Here is a 22936-nt window from a genome sequence, read left to right on the forward strand (position 1 = left end):
AGTTCCCTCTACCAAAACCAAACAACAAGAACTATTATTAAGGTTCCATCCTTCCAGCCTCACATGGAGGGAAAAAATATTTCTGGTATGAGACAAGACATTTCATCATCTTCCTCATTGCCTATGCCTATGCTTTTGGAGAAAGCATTCTCCAAGAAGAGCTAAGCCTTGATAAATTCCACAGAATGTATCTTTCTCTTAAACTAAATGCTTTTAACCATTTCAAATACCGTTAATTTGTTCAGGGTTTTTTAAGGTTATTTCCTCCAAAATGGATTAAAAAGAAACAAAGTATCCTTATTCCAGAATAAGCATCCAGAAACAGAAACTACACCTTAAATTCTTAAATTCATATTCTATCTTAAATGCCTTTCAAGTATACATAAGGGTTTTTTTTTAAGGAACTGGTTTGCTCATAGCTTTTTGTCTTTTTCTGTGGTATGCTCTTGCAATATTTTTAAAGATGTGGAATTTAAAGTGAGCTTTTATAGGGATGCTGATTATCATTTAAACAATTTAAAAGCTATATTTAACTCACTTTCTTGGTCTCTTGCAAGGAATAGCTTCTCCACAGCAGTAGTAAACCAAACCACAAACTAACAATTAGCATCAAAATTCTCTACAGCTTTGTGGGGTGGTGAGTTTTGTTGAGATACTGCATTTGTTTCAACACTTAAGATATTATAAAACATTTAGATGAAAACTGTTAGATCACCATGAAATTCTTTCCCAGAACAGACATCATTGAAGGAATACAAAATTATTTACCGTAGAAGCTGCGGAAAAGACCGGAGGAAAGGGGATTCCTGCGTCTAATGGGACCTGAGGAAGCTTTCCCGGCCCTGTGTGTAGCAGATCTCTGAGGCTGGAGCCTTCAGCTTTGTTGCTAGATGTCACTGGACCCAACAAGAGGCTATTGAACAGTTTTGGGGTTAGTGGGGAAACCTTTGTACTGGAGTTGAAGGAATCCAATCCAAAGGGTGAATGGGACTCTTTATTAAGCACTGACCTCAGCGATCCTGATTCTGCAAGACAAATAGCAACATTGGGGGGATTAAAAAAAAAAAAAAAAGAAAACAAGGCAAAGTTCAAATGATCACAAAGTTCTCTGAAATTATTTGCTCTGGCATTAAATGGGATATTGACAAAACCTTATGGTAAAGCTAAATTATCACTGCAACAGTGAAAGAGGCACCTCAAAGAGAATCAAAGATATCATATACTTCAGACAGATTTTACCCTTAGTATGCTGTTAGGGTTTTGAATAGCATAGTAGATCTGATCTGAACGTGTTTGATACACAGGAAACCACAACTTTGTAATAGACTCAATTAAAAAACATTTCCTTGACTTTCTGAATTAACGTTTCAATATGAAATACACAAACTTTAACTGTAGTCAAAACATTACCGTGATTAAGCCCCGCAAAACTAGGGGGAGTCATGAACATTTAACATCGACATATAAAGTAGTTCACGCTAGACATATGGACAGGAATAACTCCTGTGTTAGTCATGCTACCTCTGACAACTGGGAAGTGTATTCTGTAAACAGTTATTTCATATTGAGAATCACACTCAAACTATTGAGTATTAAAGAAGTTCTAAGCTTTCCTCTGACCCTCCAAGTGGACTCTACTGTCTCAATTCTTTGGAAACGCACTCCTCCCATAGCACACAAAACAGCTTTATTTACTTCAATAGTTATAAAGTGACAAAGCTGCATATGAAATTGATTACTATCATTTTACATCAGCATACCAACTGCTTATTACGTAGAAAATAAATACAAGAACTGGCACTGAAATAATCTGGGAGTCACAAGACAGTATTTTTATCTTCAGCTGTATCATCATCTTTCCAGCTTTGAGTATTTCCAAGCCTGTAAAAGAAAACTAGTTCTAAGAGGCAAAGGAAGAAAAACAACCGGGTTCTCTTCTATTTAGGGCTAGGCACTCTCACAAAGAATAGCCACCAAACAGTATGTTGCCATTTATCTTTTAATTCCAGCCCCAGAGGGCACGTCTTCTGCTCACCTTTTGTTTCTTCTTTCGCTTTTTGCGTTGCTAAATCAGCAAGCCAGTGTAAGGCTGATGATGGAGCTGTTTCTGGACAGAGTGGTCTGTTAGTCTTTATTTCACCAGTGTTATTGGTTGGTAATGTCTCTGTTTTTGCAGATTCTTCTATCCTACTATCAGCTGCTTCAGATTTTACAACAGTGTCCGTTTCTAGTTGCCCCACTCCTGCTGTCCCTGCTCCAGTGGAAAAGGTGCTCTCGTTTCCAGAGGCTGATGCGCTAGGATTTACAGTCGGAAGCTAAAACAAAAATATAAACAACTGCTAAATGCTGACTAAAGGGGAGAGTTCAGCTTGCGAGACATTTTAGTTATCCAATGCATTAGGTTTTGTCGCTTTTGCTTGTTCGTTTGCTTTAAACACACAGTAGAGCTCCTTTAGGCTTATGTAGCAGCAGAGTACAGGAGCTGCTTCTCCGTGTACATCAGAGCTGGTGGTGTGAATTCTTACCATGTCATCTTTTAACACAAGCTGAGGCTTTTTGATTTCTTTTTTTTTTTACAGGAGGACTTTTGTGTGAACAGTAACAGAACTGCTCTAGATTCAGCATAACATTCAGGAACAAAATAAACACACATATTGCAAGCTAGTCATAGCGGTTTGTTTTAAGATACAGAATCAGCATCAATACAAATGGCTTCCTACCCAACTTCCACATAAGAGTATTAGCCCAAATATCCACCTGGTAAATAACAGTTGCAGCACACATCCCTGAAAAGCATCCCAGAAGATTTCTGCTAAGCTAAAACACTCAGAATACATATGGAGAAAATAAAGTTGGCGTTTCACAACAGATTAGTCTAAAAGATCTAACATTTTAATAGATCTTAAAAACATTATGTCAAACAGGGTAATTTCAGCCTCAAATCACATACCTGTGATATTCCGTTAGTGACAGCTGGTCTCAACACCGATTTGTTCTGCCGGTTAATACATGGACAATTGGCTTTAATACCCCATTTGCCTCGTGCTGCATGAACCATGTCTCCAATATTGTAAAGCGCTGGAAATGAAGTTAAAATCTTTAATATTACATGTAAAGAAATCTAAAACCAAGACCTTAACTATAATATATATTCAGAGGGGTGTTTTTTTTTTTTAGCATTACTAACTATTTTTAAGATCACATGCTATAACAAGGCATTTGTCTCTGAATAGTGCGGAGAACTGTGCTAACACTAACTTTGCGATGTCGCAGAAGGCTGTCATGCCTGGCAAATCCTACAGATTATCATCTGCTCATACTATTCCATGTAGGGTCCAGTAAGACTGCAATGAGGCAACTTCAAACCACGAAAAGAGACTATATAGCCCTTGGAGCAATGTTAAAAGTATCAGGCGCACAAGTGCCCTTCTCCCTTATCCTCCCATTAAGAGTAAGGAGGTAATGAATTGAACAGGTGAATGCCTGGCTGCATAGCTGGTGCCATGCTCAAGGTTTTGGCTGCTTTGATCACGAATCTACCTTTGAGAAGTCAGGTCTCTTGGGAGCTGATGGGATACACCTGCCCAAGAGGGGCAAGACAGTCTTTGCTAACAAGTTGGCCAGACTCATATGGAGAGCTTTAAACTAGATTTAGTGGGGGAAGGGGATGGTGATTTGAGCAACTGAGAATAGCCAGGCATTGCTGATGTATTAGGAACCAAGAAGGAAAAAAATCACGCCCATTTTTTAAAAGGGTAAAAAGGAGGACCCTGGGAACTGCTGACCAGTCAGCCTCACCACAGTACCCAGTAAGATCATGGAGCAGATTCTCCCAGAAGACATGTCAAAACATATGGAAGACAAGGAGGTGACTAGAGACAGCCAACAAGACTTCAAGGGCAAATCGCGCCTCACTTGTCTAGTGGCTTTCTTCAATTGGACTGCATCATTGGACAAGGGAAGAGCAACAGATGTCATCTACCTAAACTTCTGCAAGGCCTTCAATACAGTCCTCCACAACATTCTTGCTGCTACATTGGAGAGATATGGGTTTAATGGATGGACGATTCAATGGATAAGGAATTGGCTGTATGGCTGCATCCAAACAGTTACAGTCAACAGCTCTATGTCCAAGTGGAAATCAGTGACAGGTGGTGTCCCTCAAGGGTCCTTGCTGGGACCAATACTATTTAATATCTTCATCAACAACATAGACAGTGGGATTGAGTGCACCCTCAGCAAGCTTGCAGATGACTCCAAGCTGAGTGGTGCTGTTAATTCACTAGAGAGGAGAGATGCCATCCAGAGGGACCTTGACAAGCTTGGCGAGTGGGTCTACATGAACCTCACGAAATTCAACATGGCGAGGTCCCACACCTGGGTTGGGACAACACTCAATATCAATGCAGACAGGGGATGAACGGATTGAGAGCACCCCTGCAGAAAAGGACTTGGGGATATGGGCAGATGAAAAATTGGACACGAGCTGACAACATGTGCTTGCAGCACAGAAAGCCACACTGTATCCCAGGCTGCATCAAAAGAAGTGTGGCCAGCAGGTCAAGAGAGGCAATTCTGCCCCTTTACACTACTTGGAGTCCTGCATCCAGCTCTGGGGCGCCCAGTACAAGACAGACATGGATCTGCTGGAGCGTGTCCAGAGGTGGGCCACAAAAATGATGAGAAGAGGGCTGGAACACCTCTCCTATGAAGAAAGGCTGAGACAGTTGGCGTGGTTCAGCCTGGAGAAGAAAAGGCTCCAGGGGCTCCTTATTGTGGCCTTTCAATACATAAAGGGTGATCATAAAGACGGAGCGACACTCTTTACCAGGGCCTGTAGTAACAGAACAAGGGGCAATGGTTTTAAACTGAAAGAGGGCAGGTTTAGATTGGACATAAGGAAGAAATTTTTTACCATGAAGATGGTGAGACACTGAAACAAGTTACCCAAAGAAGTTGTGGATGCCTCCTCGCTGGAAGTGTTCAAGGCCAGGTTGGATGAGGCTTTGATCAACCTAATCTAGTGGAAAGTGCCTCTGTTTGTGGCAGGGGGGTTGGAACGAGATGATCTTTAAGGTCCCTTGCAACTCTAACCATTCTATGACTCTATGATCTTTAGGACCAGTTATGTAAACAGTCAAGTAAATGGTCAGCACTGACCATTAACTTTCCCTCCCCCAGACAGAAAAGATCTTTCTTGCAAGTTAACCAAATTTACTGATACAACTGAAAACAGCCGAGCACAAGAAGGTAGTATCAAAGGGGTGTTCACCTGAAACCCACAGCTTGATCTTGGGTTACCTTCCCTTCAACCCTCCCACTGTAGCAAGCGGAAGTTCTCTAAATCCATGCTAGAAAAGGTATCACTTAGGACACCAACCATCTTGGTATTTTTTCCCCTTCCTTGCTCAGAATTGAAACAAAATTTGGAAATTTTCCTTTCAGGTTTTACGCCTTACCTGTACCAGGAATGATCTGTGTCGGCATAAGATTCTCTGGTTCATGAGACTGACCCTTTGCACACTTCAGCCATGAGAAGACTTCCTCATCACCAATCTCCTCTGTCTCTGGAATAAAGACACACAAAAAGTAAAATTTTGTACAAAAGTCACTAAAACTTTACAATACAGAATGTTTCTGCATTAATATTTTTCCTTTAGATTCTTTACAGAGATTAACCTGGTGATCTCAGAAATAAACTACAAATACAGACCTTTAGAACGGGACCTACAGCGACTTCTTTGCCTCTTCAGATTACAAAACTACCACAGTCATTTTCCCTTCATCTCTAGTAGCCTGTTTTTTCCATCAGCTAAAAATCTTGGTTTCTAGCCTCGATTTTTAAATATCATACTCTTATTCTCATTATGCTTTCCTAAGTTATAGAGTAATTCTATCTTTTTCTTGTCATCAGCTCCCAAGCTTTTTCAGCAGAACGTGTCTGCAGATCAGTTCCAGCAAGAGGAAACTAAGCTCTCCTGTCAGTGTATCTACTTACAAAGCTAACAAGTAGCAAACTAATAGTTGGAAAAGTGGTCTGACAAATTTATAATTCTTCAGATTTTAACCCAAATTGGGCCTAAAAATACAGAGCTGCATAAACTGCATGCCAACTTCTTCCTTTATAAAGGAAGGGGGGGGGGGGGGGAGGAGGGTGAGTGCAGTAGAATATGAGAAGGATCACAGAATGGTTTGGGTTGGAAGGGACCTTTAAAGGCCATCTAGTCCAACCTCCCCTGCAATGAGCAGGGACATCTTCAACTAGACCAGGTTGCTCAGAGCCCTGTCCAACCTGGCCTGGAACGTTTCTAAGGATGGGGCAATCATATAAAACTTCATTTCAGGTTCCTTTAGACTTGGTATCTGCACAGGTTGTTTCTACAGCACAAAGTTCAGAAGCCTCTTGAGGCAACTAATTGTATTTAAGTAATGCCTTGGTTCTACATTTTGGCCCACTCCAAAATTTCTTGATTAATAAACTTTACCATACTGTTTTCAGGAAGACACCATTGATAAGCAATATATACACACACATACACACAAACACCCCCCCACTACCATTTGACATTGTAAAATACCAATCTTTCCAATGCTGACCCTCCTCTGTACACCAGTGAGTAAAAACTTCCCATATGCACAGGACATCTCTTCATTTTCCCCTGGCACGGGTAAGGTTATCATATTTATTTCCTTGACGTCAGAAGAAAAGGGGTTTAAGTGACTATTGCCCTTGAATCATAGACAGCTTTACACCACATTCTGTCAGTGATATATTCAGTCCCAAATGCTTTTTCCAAACAAGTACAGTGGCAGATACAAGAAACCCTATTCTACTTACTTTCGACTATTTCCACTGTACCCTGGTTAACCACACCTTAAAGACTGTTATGCTCTCTTCTGGTGTATTCTGGCAGTAATTTCACAGGCTTCATTATTATACTGGTTCTGGCTAGGATGGAGTTAATTTTATTCATAGCAGCTTGTGTGGTGCTCTGTTTTAGACCTGTGGCCAAAGCAATGCTGGTAACACACTAACGCTTTGGCTGTTGCGGAACAGCCTTTGCACAGTGTCCAGGTCTTCTCTGTTTCTCACTCCCCCCTCTCCCTGCGGTGCACCAGACCAGGGGGTACACAACAGGTTGGGACAGAACATCACCAGGCAGATGACCCAAACTAAGCAAAGGAATGTTCCATACCATACAATGTCACACTCAGCCCTAAAAACAGAGAAGAGGGAGTTTAAGGGGGCTGGCCATCTTTTGCTTGGGAAACTGCCGGGCAATGGTATACCCGGGGGAGGAGGGGAGCGATTGCCTTTGCATCACTTGTTTGTTTTGTCTTCTTTTTCTCTTTTTCTATTTCTCCTTCCCTTATGTCCCATTTTTTATCTTAACCCACAAGTTTTCCTGCTTTTACTCTTTCTTTCCTCTTTCCCCAGACCCAGTGCCGTGGGGGAGTGAGCAGGTGGCTGCATGGTGCTTAGCTGCCTACTGGGGTTAACTCACAACAGACATAGAAATAGGTGACTTTTTATCTATTTTAAAAAAAAAACATTGCTTTTATAATTCATTCAGTGTTCTCTGGCACCTTTATCATAATGAATAGACAGCAGTACTCACTAACACACAGTATTTTGTACATCTGCTCCATATAGTAACGTAACTGTCATTAATAGGCTTACACTTAAAATTGTCTATTGTCAGCACCCACGCTGCCAAAGCGGTCTCAATGCAGTAAAATATACAAAAACGCAACCAGGTAAACACAGTGTGCCTCTATTTGCTAGAAATTTAACTTTCTGAGCTTTTTCCCAAATTAGAAACCTTGGTGCATCAAGGAATCAAAAAAAGAAGAGAACTTTCCCGTCTAACTCCTTGTTACGGAAAGGAGATCTCTACCATGTCTGGTTAGTAGTTCGTCTTGTGATGATTCCGAACTGTTAAGATACTAAATTTTTCTTTTATACTCCCTGAGGAAAGATGAAACTATACAGTAGTCTCTCTCAGTACACAGCCTATGCCTGCTCATGTTGTAATTTTAACAATCAAATTCTAACCAAATAGATACAACACAGGTATCTAAGGAAACAATGAATGGAACAGCAGCATATAAGACAGTATTGCCAAAGTTCCAAACCTCCAGTCTCCCAAGCTGATACTCACTAACTTTCCCACAAAACCTTCAGCAACTTCCCAGAAACTATCCCCACTGAAGGCCAGCCAGCTCAAAGATAACAGCAGGGGAAAAAATCCAGTACTCACCACTGCGTGGACGATTCTTCCTCAGCCGGTAACAGTCCAGACAGACCCCAAAACCACACTTGCGACAAACCCAATGAATATTGAAGAGTGTTGTCTCACATACGTCACACATTTCCCTCACGCCACGTACTGCTCGCTTCCATGCCACTTTCTCTATAAGAGAAGAAACATTAGAAATTAGTGCTTTGACATTTTGCCTTTCTCCCACCTAATTTGAGAATATCACAGTAACATTGATAAAGCAACAATTCACAGGAACATGACTTGAGCTTAGAGTACAGAAACACATACTTTTTACATCCAGAGACACATCCTTTGAGTTCCTAGTCTTGTGGCACTATTAAAATCCCCATTTCTAAGAGTAAGGTCAAGTCCCAAAATGCACAGTTTACAAAGACACGGAGCACCTTACAGAGTTCAGTAGTAACTGAATTTCAAGGACCACTTACGGAACTTACAGCAAAATTATAAAACAACTTCTAGTTTTATGAACAAATAATGTGAACCTATAGAAGAATAAAGAATGCATATTTAGTTTTACTAATTGGATGCCCATCAACTCTTTGGATTCTAAACCAACACATTTGCTGAGGAAGAGGAAGTCCTCTCCCAAGGGCTGCCCTTGTACATCCCAGAAGCTAAAGGGAAAAATCAGATAGTCAGAGCTATCCATGTGATAAGCTGAACTGGATACCTTTAGGAATTTTTTCTAAACCCACTCCCCTTGCAGCGGGAAGGCCGGCAGCTAGCTGCTCAGCTGTGTCCCGAGTCCGTGCGGGCTGAACGCAGGTACTGCTCCCTCCCTAGAAACCCCTGAGCTTTTATGTAATGTCCCTGGAGCACAAAAGGACAGGAACACACAAGAAAAGCTGCTCATTGAAGCACAACTGGTCAGCGTGATAAGTATTCTGGACTTATTTCGGTTTTCTCAGGAGTATGGGTCAGCCAATTTCTGCATTTATTTATTGGAAAATAATATAATGATGCCTGGGAAGGTTACCACTAGCTTTCTTGGTAGTAACGTTGCACTGATCCAAAAGAAATGCCGGTCCCACAATTACACACACCCCAAAGAACTGAATGCAGCCTTCTCTTCAGAAGAAAAGGAGAAGCATTTTAACAAGAAATTACATTACACTTTCAACTCTATTCCACTGCATTGTACACACATTACACAGAGAAGATGGACAAAAAACACGTCAAAAGCCCAGCTTACGATGTGGCTCCACCATCATCATCGCCTCCTTCTCTGACATAACAAGCTGGCAAAACTGGTCCCCAACGTTGGCCAGGATATATTTGGAAGTTTCCAGATCAATCCCCTCTGCAGGGGAGGAGGAAGGAATCCACAGGCTCATGGCATCAGGGTCACTCTGTTGTGGGTTCAAGAAACCCTCTACTCGTAGAATACCTTTCCGGGTAAATATCAGCCTGCAGAAAATAGGATGGGGTAATTAAGAAGCTGCTAAATCACCTTTAACTAACTTATAATGGCATCTATGTCAGAATATAAACCCAGAAAGGGGAAAAAAGGCTTAAGCTAGAGTGCTATACTATACAGCCAGTACAATTATTACGCAAATCCAAGTAACACAGAGAATAAGGTACACAAAAGCAATGGCCACAAAACCCACTAGAATGAATCCCCAGGTCCCATTAAGCATTGGTGGGAAATTCCACATACAGGAAATCGCTACAGCTTGTTAAGTCACATTTCTCTATACTATTAATAGAAAGAGATGACAAAATTAAATTTATTTGGGCTGCTGCATGATGCTGCTTGTAAAATCGTGCACGGTTCTCATTCTCTAGTTTAACTCAGAAGGTTATTTCCCAACTTTGGGGAAACCAGTATTTCAGTGCTGGCTAGGGCCACTAGCACTTGGCAACTATTCTAATAGTTCACATTACAAGACATAAAAAAGTCCTTATCGTACCTACTATTCTTGCCACTGCTCTCCACAGAGATGAGTCACATCTGTTTTATCAGTAGTTGTTGACCCTCCTAGTGGTTGTGTGGTAAAAGGTGTAACATAAGTTACAGAACCCTGAATGTCTCCTGCCAATATTAAAGCTAACTTCATTTTTGAGCAAAAACAATCTTGTCTTTAACCTCAAAGCTAGATTAATTTTTAACAAGTTCAGGAAGAGAAGCAGCTATAATCCTTGCTGGATGGGTGGCACATACTGAAAATTCACTTCATCCTTTACATGCCAGAAAGTGAACAAACATCTTTTTGGAAAAAGATGCACAGCACTTGCTGGAATACGCAGTTAAGGATGACGAAGAGAAGCACGACAGGCCAAAGAACTGGAAGACGCACAGAACACAGAGAGAAAACACAGGCAGTGTTCTACTTCTGAAAATCAGTTCTGTACTCAACAAAACCTAGTCAAACATTAGCCTCATGCTGGCAATGTTTAGTTACTTGTCGACCGAATTAAAATTTTATCTCTGTTCTGAACTCCTTATGAAAGAGGGAGAGAGCAGTTACTGCATGCAAACTGCTACCCAGCAGTAAAATTCTACCCAATAAAGCAAATTCAATCTCCCTAGGCTGGGCCTGGAGGCTCACTTCATATCATAGAGCTGTACGTTCCAACAGCAGCTCTTCCCGCCCCAGTGAGGGAATTCCAGTCAGGAGATGCAGGGAAATGCAAGGCACTCAAAATCTTCGTTATTGTACCCAAGCACATTAAATAAGTGAAACATAATTACTTAGTGCTCGGACATGGTCCAAGCTCTGCCCATAGACTACATATGAAGGAAGGAAGAATTTGAGCACCTCCGGAAATGGAAGAAGCGACATGCCACAGTTGAGTCATCCTGCTCTTGCTCCTTAAATTTGCGGTACCGCTCCAGACGGCACTCCCGGCACTTGTGCAGATGTGGAGCTACGTTGATGCAAGAGCCATCCTGGAGAAAAGGCTCACCTGACTGCTTCAGCTTCCTCACCTTGCTCATATCTTTCAGCACAGACTGGCCAACTGGGTGAGGCAAAGTAGAAGGAAAAATCCATTAGTTAACTGCAAGAGTAAAAGGATACTGCCCCCAGTAAACATATTTTCAGAGATCCGTGTGCTCATACTCATGCAAAACCAGTAAGACTGTTCAAGTCTGCAGCGCACCACACTTTTGTCCTGACAAATATATGCTTAAACATTTCTCAAAGTGAACATGTTAATTCACATACAGGAAGCACTAAGTGCAAGCCTTGTAAATATCCTGCGTGCTGCCCACTGGGCATAACCGAGGTTTATGCCTGTGGTTAGCTCATCGCACAGGAGATATCCCAGTATCCCACCTCCGTGTGCTTCCAAGACACCCTGCATTCAGGTCATCACCTTTTAGGGGAGCTGTGCGAGGCCGGCCCTTTGGGGCTTGCTTCCCTTTTCCTTTCCCCAGCAGCAATTCAGCATTGTGCTCTGCATGGGGGCCTAGCTTTGCCATCAAGTGGTCCGGGATTCCCTTCATACAAGCCTTGGCCTGCAACTGGTCTTCAGAGTCACTCAAATCTGACAGGTCACTATTGGTACTGGAGTCCGAGTCCTGTTTGGATGTCAAGCTCCGCTCATCTAGAGAGAACCTTTTCACAGCTTCAAAAGGGGCTTTGTTCTCCTGTGGGAACTCTGCCTGTGAAGAGAAAAAGCCAGGCGGATGTCTGCCAAACACATTAGAAAAAGTTTTCAGAAGAGGATTGTCCTGCTGCCCAGGCCCAACAGCTGGTTTTTCTTCTGTTGGGCTGGAGGAAAGTGTGGGCATCTCAATAGGCTGTGTCAGGCTGCTGGTCGGCGAGCTGGAACGGCCATTCCCTACAGTGGAAGGGCTCTGAACACCAGCAGCAACTGTTGAACCAGGAGTACTGGAGATCATCTTTGAGGAGTCAGTTGTTATAAACAAGGTTTTCTTCTTAGCTAGAGAAGAGTCTGCAGAGGTGAGCGATTCCGGCCAGCCAGAAGTAGCCTTATGACCCACAGGTGTAGAGGGAGTAGAAACTCCTGTCTGAGATGAAGCTGCAAAGCCACTGAAAGGACTAAGTTCTGCTTTCTCAGCAAATGCCAGGAAAGGGTTTGAGGGTTCCTCCCTTGATAGCTTTGGGGGCTGTAAAAATAGGTTTTCATGACCATCTGGGGGGCGAGTATTCAACAGACTTCGTGAAAAGGCTGGAGTAAGGGTAGGCATAGATTCCACAGGCAGCTTCCGCTCCACAGAACTGCCAGACTGGGCTCCTGGTTTAGTGTCCGCTGAAAGAGTTTTACCTTTACAGACCCCAGCACCCACACCCTCTGTACACTGCTTGAATGAGTCCCGACTAGAGGCATCTTCAGTCAAGCTCTCTGAAATGACCGTGAAGTAGTTACTGGAAGGTAGATTTTGGGACATGCACTGAAAAAACAAGTTCTTGGACAGATCAGAATCTTTCTGAGCCTCTTGTCCGGTACTACAGCCAAAAGGAAACGCAGAAGGCTTGCTTTCTGGAGTCACCACGCCATTTGATTGGCTCCTTCCGCCCCCAAATACCAATGACTGGGAAGCACTTGGGAGAGAGACTCCAAATCCAGAAGAGGGCAAAAGTGAATTTCGGGAATTCTGAAACAAAATTAAAAAGCATTAGCCTATTAAAGGATTCTTGTTTGATTCAGCAATACTTTGGTTCATCTACTGTACAATTAGCATTCTACTTATCCACCTGTCATAGAAACTTCCAGCAGAATTATTTACAATGAAGAAACTTCTTTAAAGATTCTGCTAGACTAATTTTTCATGCCTACAAGCTATTGAAACTAATGATCTAATGGTGTCCGTCACATACTAAAGACACATGGAGAAAACGAACACTTAATGTCTTATCACACTTTAGAACAAAAGTGAGACATAATACAGGGTGAACTAATTCACAGAAAAGCAAGTTATTTAAACCGCTGATTGTTTTAATTCAATTCAGCAGGAAGGGAACCTTAACTGAAACTGCTTTTCAGTAATTTCCTGTCTTTCATCCGCCCCCAAGATCATCCTGATAAGCTTCTCCTACTTAACCTGCACCCTTGAAATAATTAACTTAGTTTGCAAAGTTAATTAAACAAAGAAAACCCTCTAGCAGTTAGTGAACAAACTGTTCCTGGTCGCAGCAAGCCACGGCTGCTGACACGTAGAGAGATGCCTATGATGTGGTGCCTTCCAGGGGGTTACTCAGTGGAGGTTAAGCATAAGGGGCTTAATTTTTACGATCTTCAAATACTACAAAGTTTTCTGATTTGCAGATCTCTACTAGACCCATAACAGTGATATAGAATATGCACTTCGCCTCTTCTCAATTTATACTTATTCAGATTTCCCAATTCCTACAGTCCTACTGTAACCAATTATATTCTGCAACTAACTCATCAGTTCTATTCCTTTTCTTTGAGTTTCCACTTAGAAATCTTCTCACGAGGAATACTCAGGATTAATACACTTTTATCCCAAGGCCACATTAAATACAACCACAGCCTCTGTACAACATATCTTACTGGTCATTAGTGTCACTGCACACCTACTATGCTGCAAACTAATGTTTAGTTTGTTCCTCGTTATCAACCTCCAGCTGTAATCACTTAAATAACACATGAATGTCCCCCATGACACTTTTTCCAGATATTAGAATTTCAGATATTTCTTTTTAGAGCCAAAGTAATTTTCACAAACTGAGTTCTAACAGTTTTAAAAACAACCATATGAATATGAATGCAAACCAAGCTTATGAAGTAATCTCAGGGATCAAATCACACTATGATAAAGTGGACAGTCTGAAGCAGTAAGAGACATGAACTGTCTACAACACTCTTACTGATTTCTGTCAGGTTCCCTCCCTCAAGTAAAATACAGTTTGAAATGGATTAATGATCTGCCTGCAAATTCTGAAGCCAGATTATTAATAATGATTTAAAATAATGACTTGGGGGTGGGGAGAGGGAAGGAAGGAGAGGTGGTACCAAAATTCCTCAGTACAACTGAAGTTATTGCTTATATACCACTGATGACAGATATAATTTTCACTGTTCACCTACAGAGTTTTTAGCTGCTCCCAACTCTGAACTTTTTTCTTCTTCTTTTTTTGTTTTAATTTTGTGGGGTGTGGGAGGGGTGTGGTAATGGAAGAGAGAGCAGGTTATATTGCTCTATAACAACTTAATTATGCAACACTCCTGTCTTCTACAATTCTATTTCTCCTTTACATCTTACCATCTAGGAATCCTTATCCCAAGGCAAACATCTCGCCTTTCCCCCCATTCCATTGTCTACTACAAAAGACAGGGATGAAAGTAAACCTCCTGGCAACCTCATACTCTCTAATGTATCTCCTGTTTTCTTCACTTTATTATTTTTTTTTTTTTTAATACAGTAGACCACGAGTTTCTCAATTTTTGCTGTCTTTACTTAGGTAGGGTTTTGGTTTTGTTTTGTGTTTATAAGCCTTCATTTGATTACTTAAACAGTCTTCTATTTTGTTTTTAAACAGGGTTTCCCTTCTACTTTTCCCTTTTTCCCCTTGAAAACAAAGACATAACTAAAAGGTCTTCAAGCTGCTTCCAGACTGAGCTCTTTATTAAAATTTATTCTAAAGGTACCCATCTTAAATGTTTTAATTATATCTTTGCATTCAGCCCTGGACAGTATATGATGTGAACAGCTAATTTTTCTACTACAGATATATCATAGCTGTAACAGACAAGTTGGGCATCTATAAAAGGTCCTTTAAATGCAGCCTCATTGTTTTTCTGGTGTTGAGGCCTTTTTTTTTTTTTTTTCAGTAACTTCATGTTCAACTCAGTCCATATTCTCATATGTATTTGTTTATATAAAGGCAAGAGATACTGAGTAGGTTATCTTCCATACGACACAACAAAATTAATTATATTAAGTGCAGTGCTTAAAGTGACTTTAAGGCTGCATTTCTCAGATTAAGGGTGAATAAAGAGTGCTAAAAAGTTGATTCTTATAACTCCTCCACCAAATGTTTTAATTTTCTTTTGAGTTCTTTCTTAGACCAGATAACAGAAAGGTTTCCTTTGGGAGGGGAGGGATTCATGAGAGAAAAAGTATTTTTCTCAGTACCATGGACACACTTTGTAACAGGAATACGTTGCAGAACATCTGTTGCAAATGAGCATGTCTGTCTTGAATATGCTGGATTGCGAACCACTCACCTCTCCCTGGGCTTGTGATCGTCCCGTTTTAAGTTTCTCCTGTCCAGTAACAGCCGGCAAACTGGTATCAGAGATTCTCACAGTTGTTGGCGTCAAAGCAGTTGTAGTAACTGCAGTCGCAGAAGTCACTGTGCCTTGGCCACCCTGTTCCAGTGATTTTCCTGCCTCTTTACACCCAGATCCAACTAGTAACGCTTGTCCGGCCACAGAGGAAAATGGAGTGAAGGGCAACGGTGTGTCACCACCAACTGGCTCATCTTGGACTACTAGTGTTCGGCCATTCTCTTTGGTGTAAGTGGCAAAGCGAATATTGCGATTAATCTGAGGAATGAATGAAGGCAACTGTTTGGCCCTTGGATCCAGTCCTGTTTCACTATTGGAGCCTCCTTTCCAAGGACCTCTGCTTGCCTCACCTCCCTCACTACCATTGCTATCCACCTCACCCCTCTCCTTCAGCTTCTTTGTTGCAGGATCACACCCAGAATCTGAAGCATTTTTCCTCCTCCGTCCATCCTTTCCCTCCAGACTTTCTTTCTTCTTTTTCCCTTTAGATGATTTAGCTGCTTTTAGGCCCCCTCCCTGTAACAGACAAAACCATGCAATTACTAAACAGAACAATCAGGATACCTGTTCAAAGAACGTTATTCTATTAGAAGAGAATACATTATTGCGCTGCTCTCAAGCTTAGGAACATTTAATCACAAATGGAGACGTGTAAGGAAAGATACTACGTCAACACGGAGCACAAGCATAAGTGACTTGACTTTTTTGTACTAGGATTTTTAGCTGAGCTACTTTGCTGTAGCACATACCATGTTCATGGCAGATTTTGGGAAACATGCCACATGGCCATACTCCAACATAGCTCTTGCTAGTGTATGAAAACTATCTGCACCCTAATTTTCCTACAAGTCTAATCCCCACAGTCGTTCTGAAGGGCACACTTTCTGTCCACTACCCAAAACCTGCAATATTTAACTACAGGAGATAGCTTGCCCTTTAGCCTGCGGTAAAAACACAGGTTCAAATGCTATCAATGGAACCTCTCAACTGAAGCAATGAAATGCCACAAGCATACAAGCCTGCTTCAGAGAAGCCAGACGGTAATTTTTCGAAATGCCTAAAAAGGTGATCCCGTGAGAAAAAGGCAGTGAGAAGAGAGCCATTCTTTATCAGAGCACTACCCTTTAAAATGGAGCACAACCACCATGTTTATTGACCTCCCCCACAAGATCCATGCTGAACTTAGTAAAACAGACCTGAACAAAAAGAGAAGATTGTTTAAAATAAAGCTATGACCATCTCTCAAAGCGGTAAAGAAAATTTTCCTCTTCCAATTACATTATCAAAAAAGCCCACAGTGTACATCACGTCAATTTTCAGTTGCTTCCATGTTTTAGACATTTTGTACCTAAATCTTTACGAAGTTTCATACTGTATATACAAGACCTGAACTGCTGTATTACCTCGCTTGGAGGAGTGTTATCCATCACCACATGAATCAGTCGAGGATCCACCGACTTTATTTCACCACTCTAATTTTTATGCAGATAGATATTGAAGAGGTAGAAAGAAGAAAAGAGGAGGTTAGTTTTTAATTCAGAGTATATACTATCAACATAAGAGACCTTAAACACAGGGTTACTCTGCAGCCCCTCTCCCATTTGCCTTTTCTTTCTGTCCCACTCCCTTAGTACTACTACAGCCTTCCAGTTTACCTTCTATCCTTTTGCTCCTTCTCTATTTCAAAAACTTCCAGATTTGATTCCTGCCACTGTCTCCTTGCACATTACTTCTACTGAGCATCTCTAGAGGCATTCATCGCATTAAACACAGTTCTTTCTAAATTTGATTCAGTATCGTTCTAGCCACCTGCACATTCACTCTGCTAGATGTGGAAAAGACTACGGGAAGGAAGCACATCAATTTGTGCTAACTGCCCTCATCATCGTCTCCCCAAAAGTAACCTGGTCTAGTGAAGGTGTCCCTGCTCATGGCAGGCGGGTGGAACTGGATTATCTTTAAGGTCCCTCCCAACCCAAACCATTATGATTCTATGAAATGGAGCAATGAATACCCAATCTCTGTAACTGTGCTTGAAGGTTACCTTTTTAGATATGCAGTAAGTTGGGTGCTTCCTCGCATGTATCTGCTGAAATCATATACTCCACAATTTCCATGCCCCTCCAATATACTTATTTACCACAATAGTTTACTTTTTTCCTGTGCCCCAGAAATTGATCTAGTAGTCAGAGTGTAGGATTGCTGCACGTGTACACAGGATTTACTGGGCACGTTCAGTGCATTCGTTCTGCACACATATTTTACTACATATGAAAGAAGCTATGGGGGCAGGGGGCATGGAACAGGACAGGACCAAAAAAAACCCCCAACAGTGCTGCTGCTACAGTAATTTACACACAGCACCACAGACGTGTTCCTAGTTGCTCTTGGAAAGGGAAGCCATTAGGAGCAGGCTGCTGTAAGACTGAACTACATGTCAGACTGCACAGAAGCATAAATACAAACCAGACAACTCTAGCAGTGCACAGATTTTCTGGGCTGTTTACAACACTTACTAGGTTTACTGATAGGAACAGGGCAAAAGTAAACAGCCCAAGCTAAAATACATCAATTAGACTAAGACTTCGCTGTCTATGCTACACTTGTTTCGAACTGCTTGAACAGCCTGTCAGATAGAAGCTGAGTGAAGGCATAGGAAGACCACAGCATAACAGACCCAGAAGGAGCTTTCTATACATCAGCAGACTCTCCCATCCAGAAAGCCACTTCCAATATTTTTTCATAAAGCACTCATTTCCAAAGAAATTCTTATAGCTTCTTTTACAGAAGTGGGCTGTGTATCGTCATTTATTGTGGAAAGTCATCATAACAGGGGGAAAAAAAAAAAATAATCAGCGAATCATAACATGGATAACGACACATCTTTTAAAGCAAATAACGAACTAAAAGTACAAGATTTGCTGAAGCTGTCATTCCCCATGAGATATTGAGGAATGGCATTTTAGGAACACTAAGGCAATGCTTTGTATTTTTACCTCGGTTACAGACACCTCCATAAGACGAGTTATTGGGTCTTGATGGCTCACAACACCACAGAGCCAGCTATTTTCATCCTCTGGTTGGTAAACCTTAACTCTTTGGCCTTGGACATTGTAAGGACCTGGAAAAGAAGGACTTTGAGTACATTTTCCAGACAAGCTTTGTGTCATACTAGTTAAGAGTCATACAATAAAAAAAAAAAAAGAGTTCTGTGCACATAGTTAGGGCTTGAAGTGTCACCTTTTAGGTGAAAAGAAACTAAAATGTGAGGGCTTCTGCTGCAAATCCTGTATAAGCCAAGCATTCTATTGTAAAAAGACAATAAGCCCTCATTGCTGTAACTCAAAACTACTGTAAAGACAAAATTAATACCGTTGACAAGTAAAAAAAATGCAAAAGATCAAAATAAACTCACTCCTTTGACAAAACCAAGCTAGACGGGGGCACCCTGCTAACTAAACTCTTTTGGTTTCTAACCTATAGGCCAGTAATTATGAAGCATCAATCCAGTGGACAGTCACAGCATTCTGACTCAGTCCAGATGCATCAAATTCCAGTATAAACTGCATGCAGTTCAGAATGGAAACATGCATTTGTAACTGTGGAAAATTCGTTATAATTGCGCAAATATCCAATGTCTCTAAACCAACCAGTCATAGTTGTTTGACATGGGTAAGGGATCATCTACAGAAAGGTTTCCTCTGACCCTGCCCTCCCTCTCCACATCAGCATGCAGAGCTTTCCTCCTACCCTAAGTCCAGATAAAAAAAAAAAAACAAACAACTTTGTTAATATTAGATCATCAAAACCCACATGATCCAACAGCCTGCATCTGATACAACCAGAACTACACGTTTCAGAAGAAGGCTCCAAACCGGACAATTCTGAAGCTACTTGCTCACATAAGTAGTACTGACCTCATAGCATTTTTATCAATAAACATTTTATTTCACGAAAAGGCACCAAATCCCCATTAAGAATTAATTGTCCTTCAAATGTAATACAGTGGCCTACCTCTAGGGTGGCCACTTGGCCCATGAACCCAAACTCTGGAGAGAAAATCGTTTTAGCACTTGAACAAGAAGATGCCACTCTGACAATAAAAGCTGCAATCAGGCTTAACCCTAGTACACAGCCCAGACAACAGTTAAGGTATTAACCCTATGCTGAACAGCCATGGCCACAGCACATTTTCAATTTAAACAATTCATGTATTAATTATCAAAAAGCCAAAATTTGAATTTGACATAACAAGAGAGGTTTGATTTTTGTTTTGGGGTGGGTTTTTTTTAGGTTTGTTTTTTTTTTTCCCCCAAAGTTCAACAACTAATGAGCAACTTCACCGCTAAATTTCCAGAATTATAGAACAGAACCGTAGAACAGGATCAAAACTTTACAAATTCAAAACTATAACTTAAATAAGGGAAGTCGTAAATACACTGACATCATTGATAATATGTTGTCCTACTTTAACTATATCGTCAGTGATCATTCCCAGTAGATATTTCTGGTTGTATCTCTGCAACTGCTTACCTGTATCTGTGATAAAATAATGGTTCTTTGTAAAGAACTTGCAAAACAATATAGAAAATGGACCTTCCAAATCAAACAGTAAAAGATACTATTCCTATTCTCCTTCAAAAACCCCAGCATAGTGTAACTATTCCATAACAAAGTAGTTCTGAGAGAAGAACAGTCTCACCTCTACTAAATATCTCCTGAAGCTTCTGGTCACTGATCAATGCATTGACAGATTCTCTTAGTGAAGGCTGTTCCTGCAGAATCTGATTTTGACTCTCTGTTCCCATCTGCCAACAACAAACAGTTTTATCATAAAAGTATAGTCTTTTAAGGTAACAGAATCATTAGTTTTTAAGGGACAGCTCTTCTTGGACTGCTCTCAGAGACTGACAGTCCAAAAAAAAAAAAATAAAATTACGAAAACATTGCTGAACATGCAAGGAGGAAAAAAAAGACTAGCTATGTTGCAAAACTTCCATTGCAATTACCAGCTACAGGATGCTTAACAGCTAGCGCTCCAACTGACCAATACAGGGAGGAGCTAGGACTTTTCGAATGCAGATGGAGGTTAGCATAAGCACCTGGAAAAGCAGGGAAACAAATGCAAATACATGGCAGAGCAGTGAAAGGAGGAAGACAAGACTATGTAAGTGGAACAGTAAGAACAAAATAAAAATTAATCTGACAAGCACAGCACAAAGTTACATTCGCTCTTTAACTGAACACAGTTCAACTACCTGAAACAAACGCAATCCACTGGCATCAGACAGGAAACGTAAATGTCTGTCCAGGAGAAACTCCACGGGGACCACAGAGCCTAAACCCAGCTTATCTACTAGAGGAGTGAAGGTCTGTGATGAACAACAAAAAACAAAGGTTATAAAAGTGACGGAGCATAGATCCAGGCCAACAATACTTATTTTCACATGCGATTTAAGTATCACAAAGAATAAAAAGTTTCCTTTCTCAACTTGCACTGCCCAGCACCTGAGTTTTAATGCAAATTATTCCTCATTAGATCTAAGCCAATTCTTGCAAGTGTGGCATATTACAAGAAGGAATTACAGAAAATTTGCAACACTTCTTCATTAGAACTTAAAGCAGAACTGAAAACACCTTTTGTGGTATTTGCCTTTTCATAGGTAAGCACCTTCTGATGCTCAGGTTAAAAAAATGTTTTGGTTAATGGTTCAAACTATCCTACGTATTTCAGGTATAGCATTTTCATTCCCATGCAGAAGTCAGGTGTAAGTAATTTATAGGCATATTATTAAAAGGGAGCTTTTTTTGCTACTGTTTTGTGCAAAACTGAACTTCATAACAGGTGTACTATTGCTACTCAAGCTGCAGGACAAATCACTAAAAATACCTAGTAGAATCAGAACGATAACCTCATAACATAACTCGCTGATGGAAGGGGAAGTTGCCAACCATTGGAGTTTTTGGAACATGTTATCTGTCTCACACTTACATGATTTTAACACACAAGCATTCATGACTTTTTTCCCTTAACAACTCTCATCAAGTTTATTCACATTCTGTTCCCCCGTACGCAACAGTATGAATATAAAATATATTTTCTCAGATTATGTAAAACTATTTCCTAAAAGTGAGCAGGACTACGAGAAAGGATGAATACACACTCATAAGTGACATATCAAAAAACCACCCCCACAACCACCACCCCAACAACCCCCCCAAAAAACCCGTCCACTTTGTAACGCTAAGTAGCTGGCTTCCCAGAATTGCCTACATTGCACACTACGTACTCTGGTGCTTTGGTTAGCTCCAGCCTGTGTTCCCTCCCAGTTATCTGGGTGGGCCTCCAGTACTCAGCGAAAGCTTGAGCGCTCACAAGGCTGCCCAGAAGACAGGGCATGGAAACATTTTTTCAGCAAGTCTACAGGTATAGCCTGAGTTACAGCCAAAATACTCAGGGACCTCAGTGGACCCGTATTTGCTTCTAACAGTCTTCTAAAAGGTTCTGACACAACTCATTACACAGTCAGCGTGCTGACTACAGTAACATCCCCCAAATCGCTCAGTTATTGAGATATTTGGGAATCACCTGAAAGAAATTGATCCTGTATAAACACTGTTTCCCAAACTGGAGTTCACTCCTGGAGACAAGTTGGAAACACACTGAAAGGAAAACTCTGCCTATGGAAAAAACACTATATACAGAATCTCTGCTGTAAAGGCCTATTTTTCTTCTGCCTTAAGACAACAGCAATAAAGAAACCTCCACGGAAAGATGCAGTGCTTAACTTGTTGCTTTGAGCCCAAGTGTCAGCTTATCATAGAACAGTTTGGGTTGGACGGGACCTTGAAGAACACCTAGTTCCAACCCCCTGCCCCGGGCAGGGACACCTCCCACCAGCCCAGGTTGCCCCAAGCCCCGTCCAACCTGGCCTTGAACACCTTCAGATACAGAGTCATAGAATGGTTATGGAGTTGGAAGGGACCTTAAAGCTCATCTGATTCCAACCCCCTTGCTCTGGGCAGCAACACCTTCCACTAGACCACGTTGCTCAAAGCCCCACAGCTGTACCACATTTCTTCAGAGACCCACTGGTAAACAATACCTCATTTCTGTGGGGTAACAGCTTTCAATTTCTGGAGCAGGAACTGGAAGCATACTGCCTCTCGGATGCCTTTCCAAAGGCACTATAATTCCCAGTTAATTGCTCTCCTATTTTCCATTTAAAAAAAAAAAAAACATCCCCAAGCAACTTCGGGTACCTGCAAAATGGTGCCCGTGTGAGCTGACACAGGCAGGGTGCCGGAACAAGCACAAAACCACAGATGAAATGCAAAGAGCAAATTTATTTTTGTTACCTGGCGAACCGGGGGATCCCCGAAGCAGCACCTGGGCAGAGGCACACAAGCGGGAACGCGGGCAC

The 22936-nt window shown here is 41.3% G+C and overlaps 1 protein-coding gene across 1 annotated transcript in view; it reads right to left on the reverse strand.

Moving 5' to 3' along the window:
* KDM3B (lysine demethylase 3B) overlaps nt 1–22936 on the reverse strand; it is a 64800-nt gene that overhangs the window by 22246 nt on the left and 19618 nt on the right. The window contains exons 3-15 of the mRNA XM_082490026.1: nt 20771–20884; nt 20215–20320; nt 18509–18633; nt 16916–16984; nt 15450–16028; nt 11607–12852; nt 11048–11249; nt 9478–9692; nt 8262–8414; nt 5460–5567; nt 2951–3078; nt 2036–2315; nt 769–1025 (exon numbers count right to left, since the gene is read on the reverse strand). Of these exons, the coding sequence (XP_082346152.1) occupies nt 769–1025; nt 2036–2315; nt 2951–3078; nt 5460–5567; nt 8262–8414; nt 9478–9692; nt 11048–11249; nt 11607–12852; nt 15450–16028; nt 16916–16984; nt 18509–18633; nt 20215–20320; nt 20771–20884 (3582 nt within the window). The remainder of the gene's footprint in view (nt 1–768; nt 1026–2035; nt 2316–2950; nt 3079–5459; nt 5568–8261; nt 8415–9477; nt 9693–11047; nt 11250–11606; nt 12853–15449; nt 16029–16915; nt 16985–18508; nt 18634–20214; nt 20321–20770; nt 20885–22936) is intronic.

Source organism: Vanellus vanellus (assembly GCF_965231255.1).
Source record: "Vanellus vanellus genome assembly, chromosome: 13".
In the NCBI taxonomy this organism is placed as follows: Eukaryota; Metazoa; Chordata; class Aves; order Charadriiformes; family Charadriidae; genus Vanellus; species Vanellus vanellus.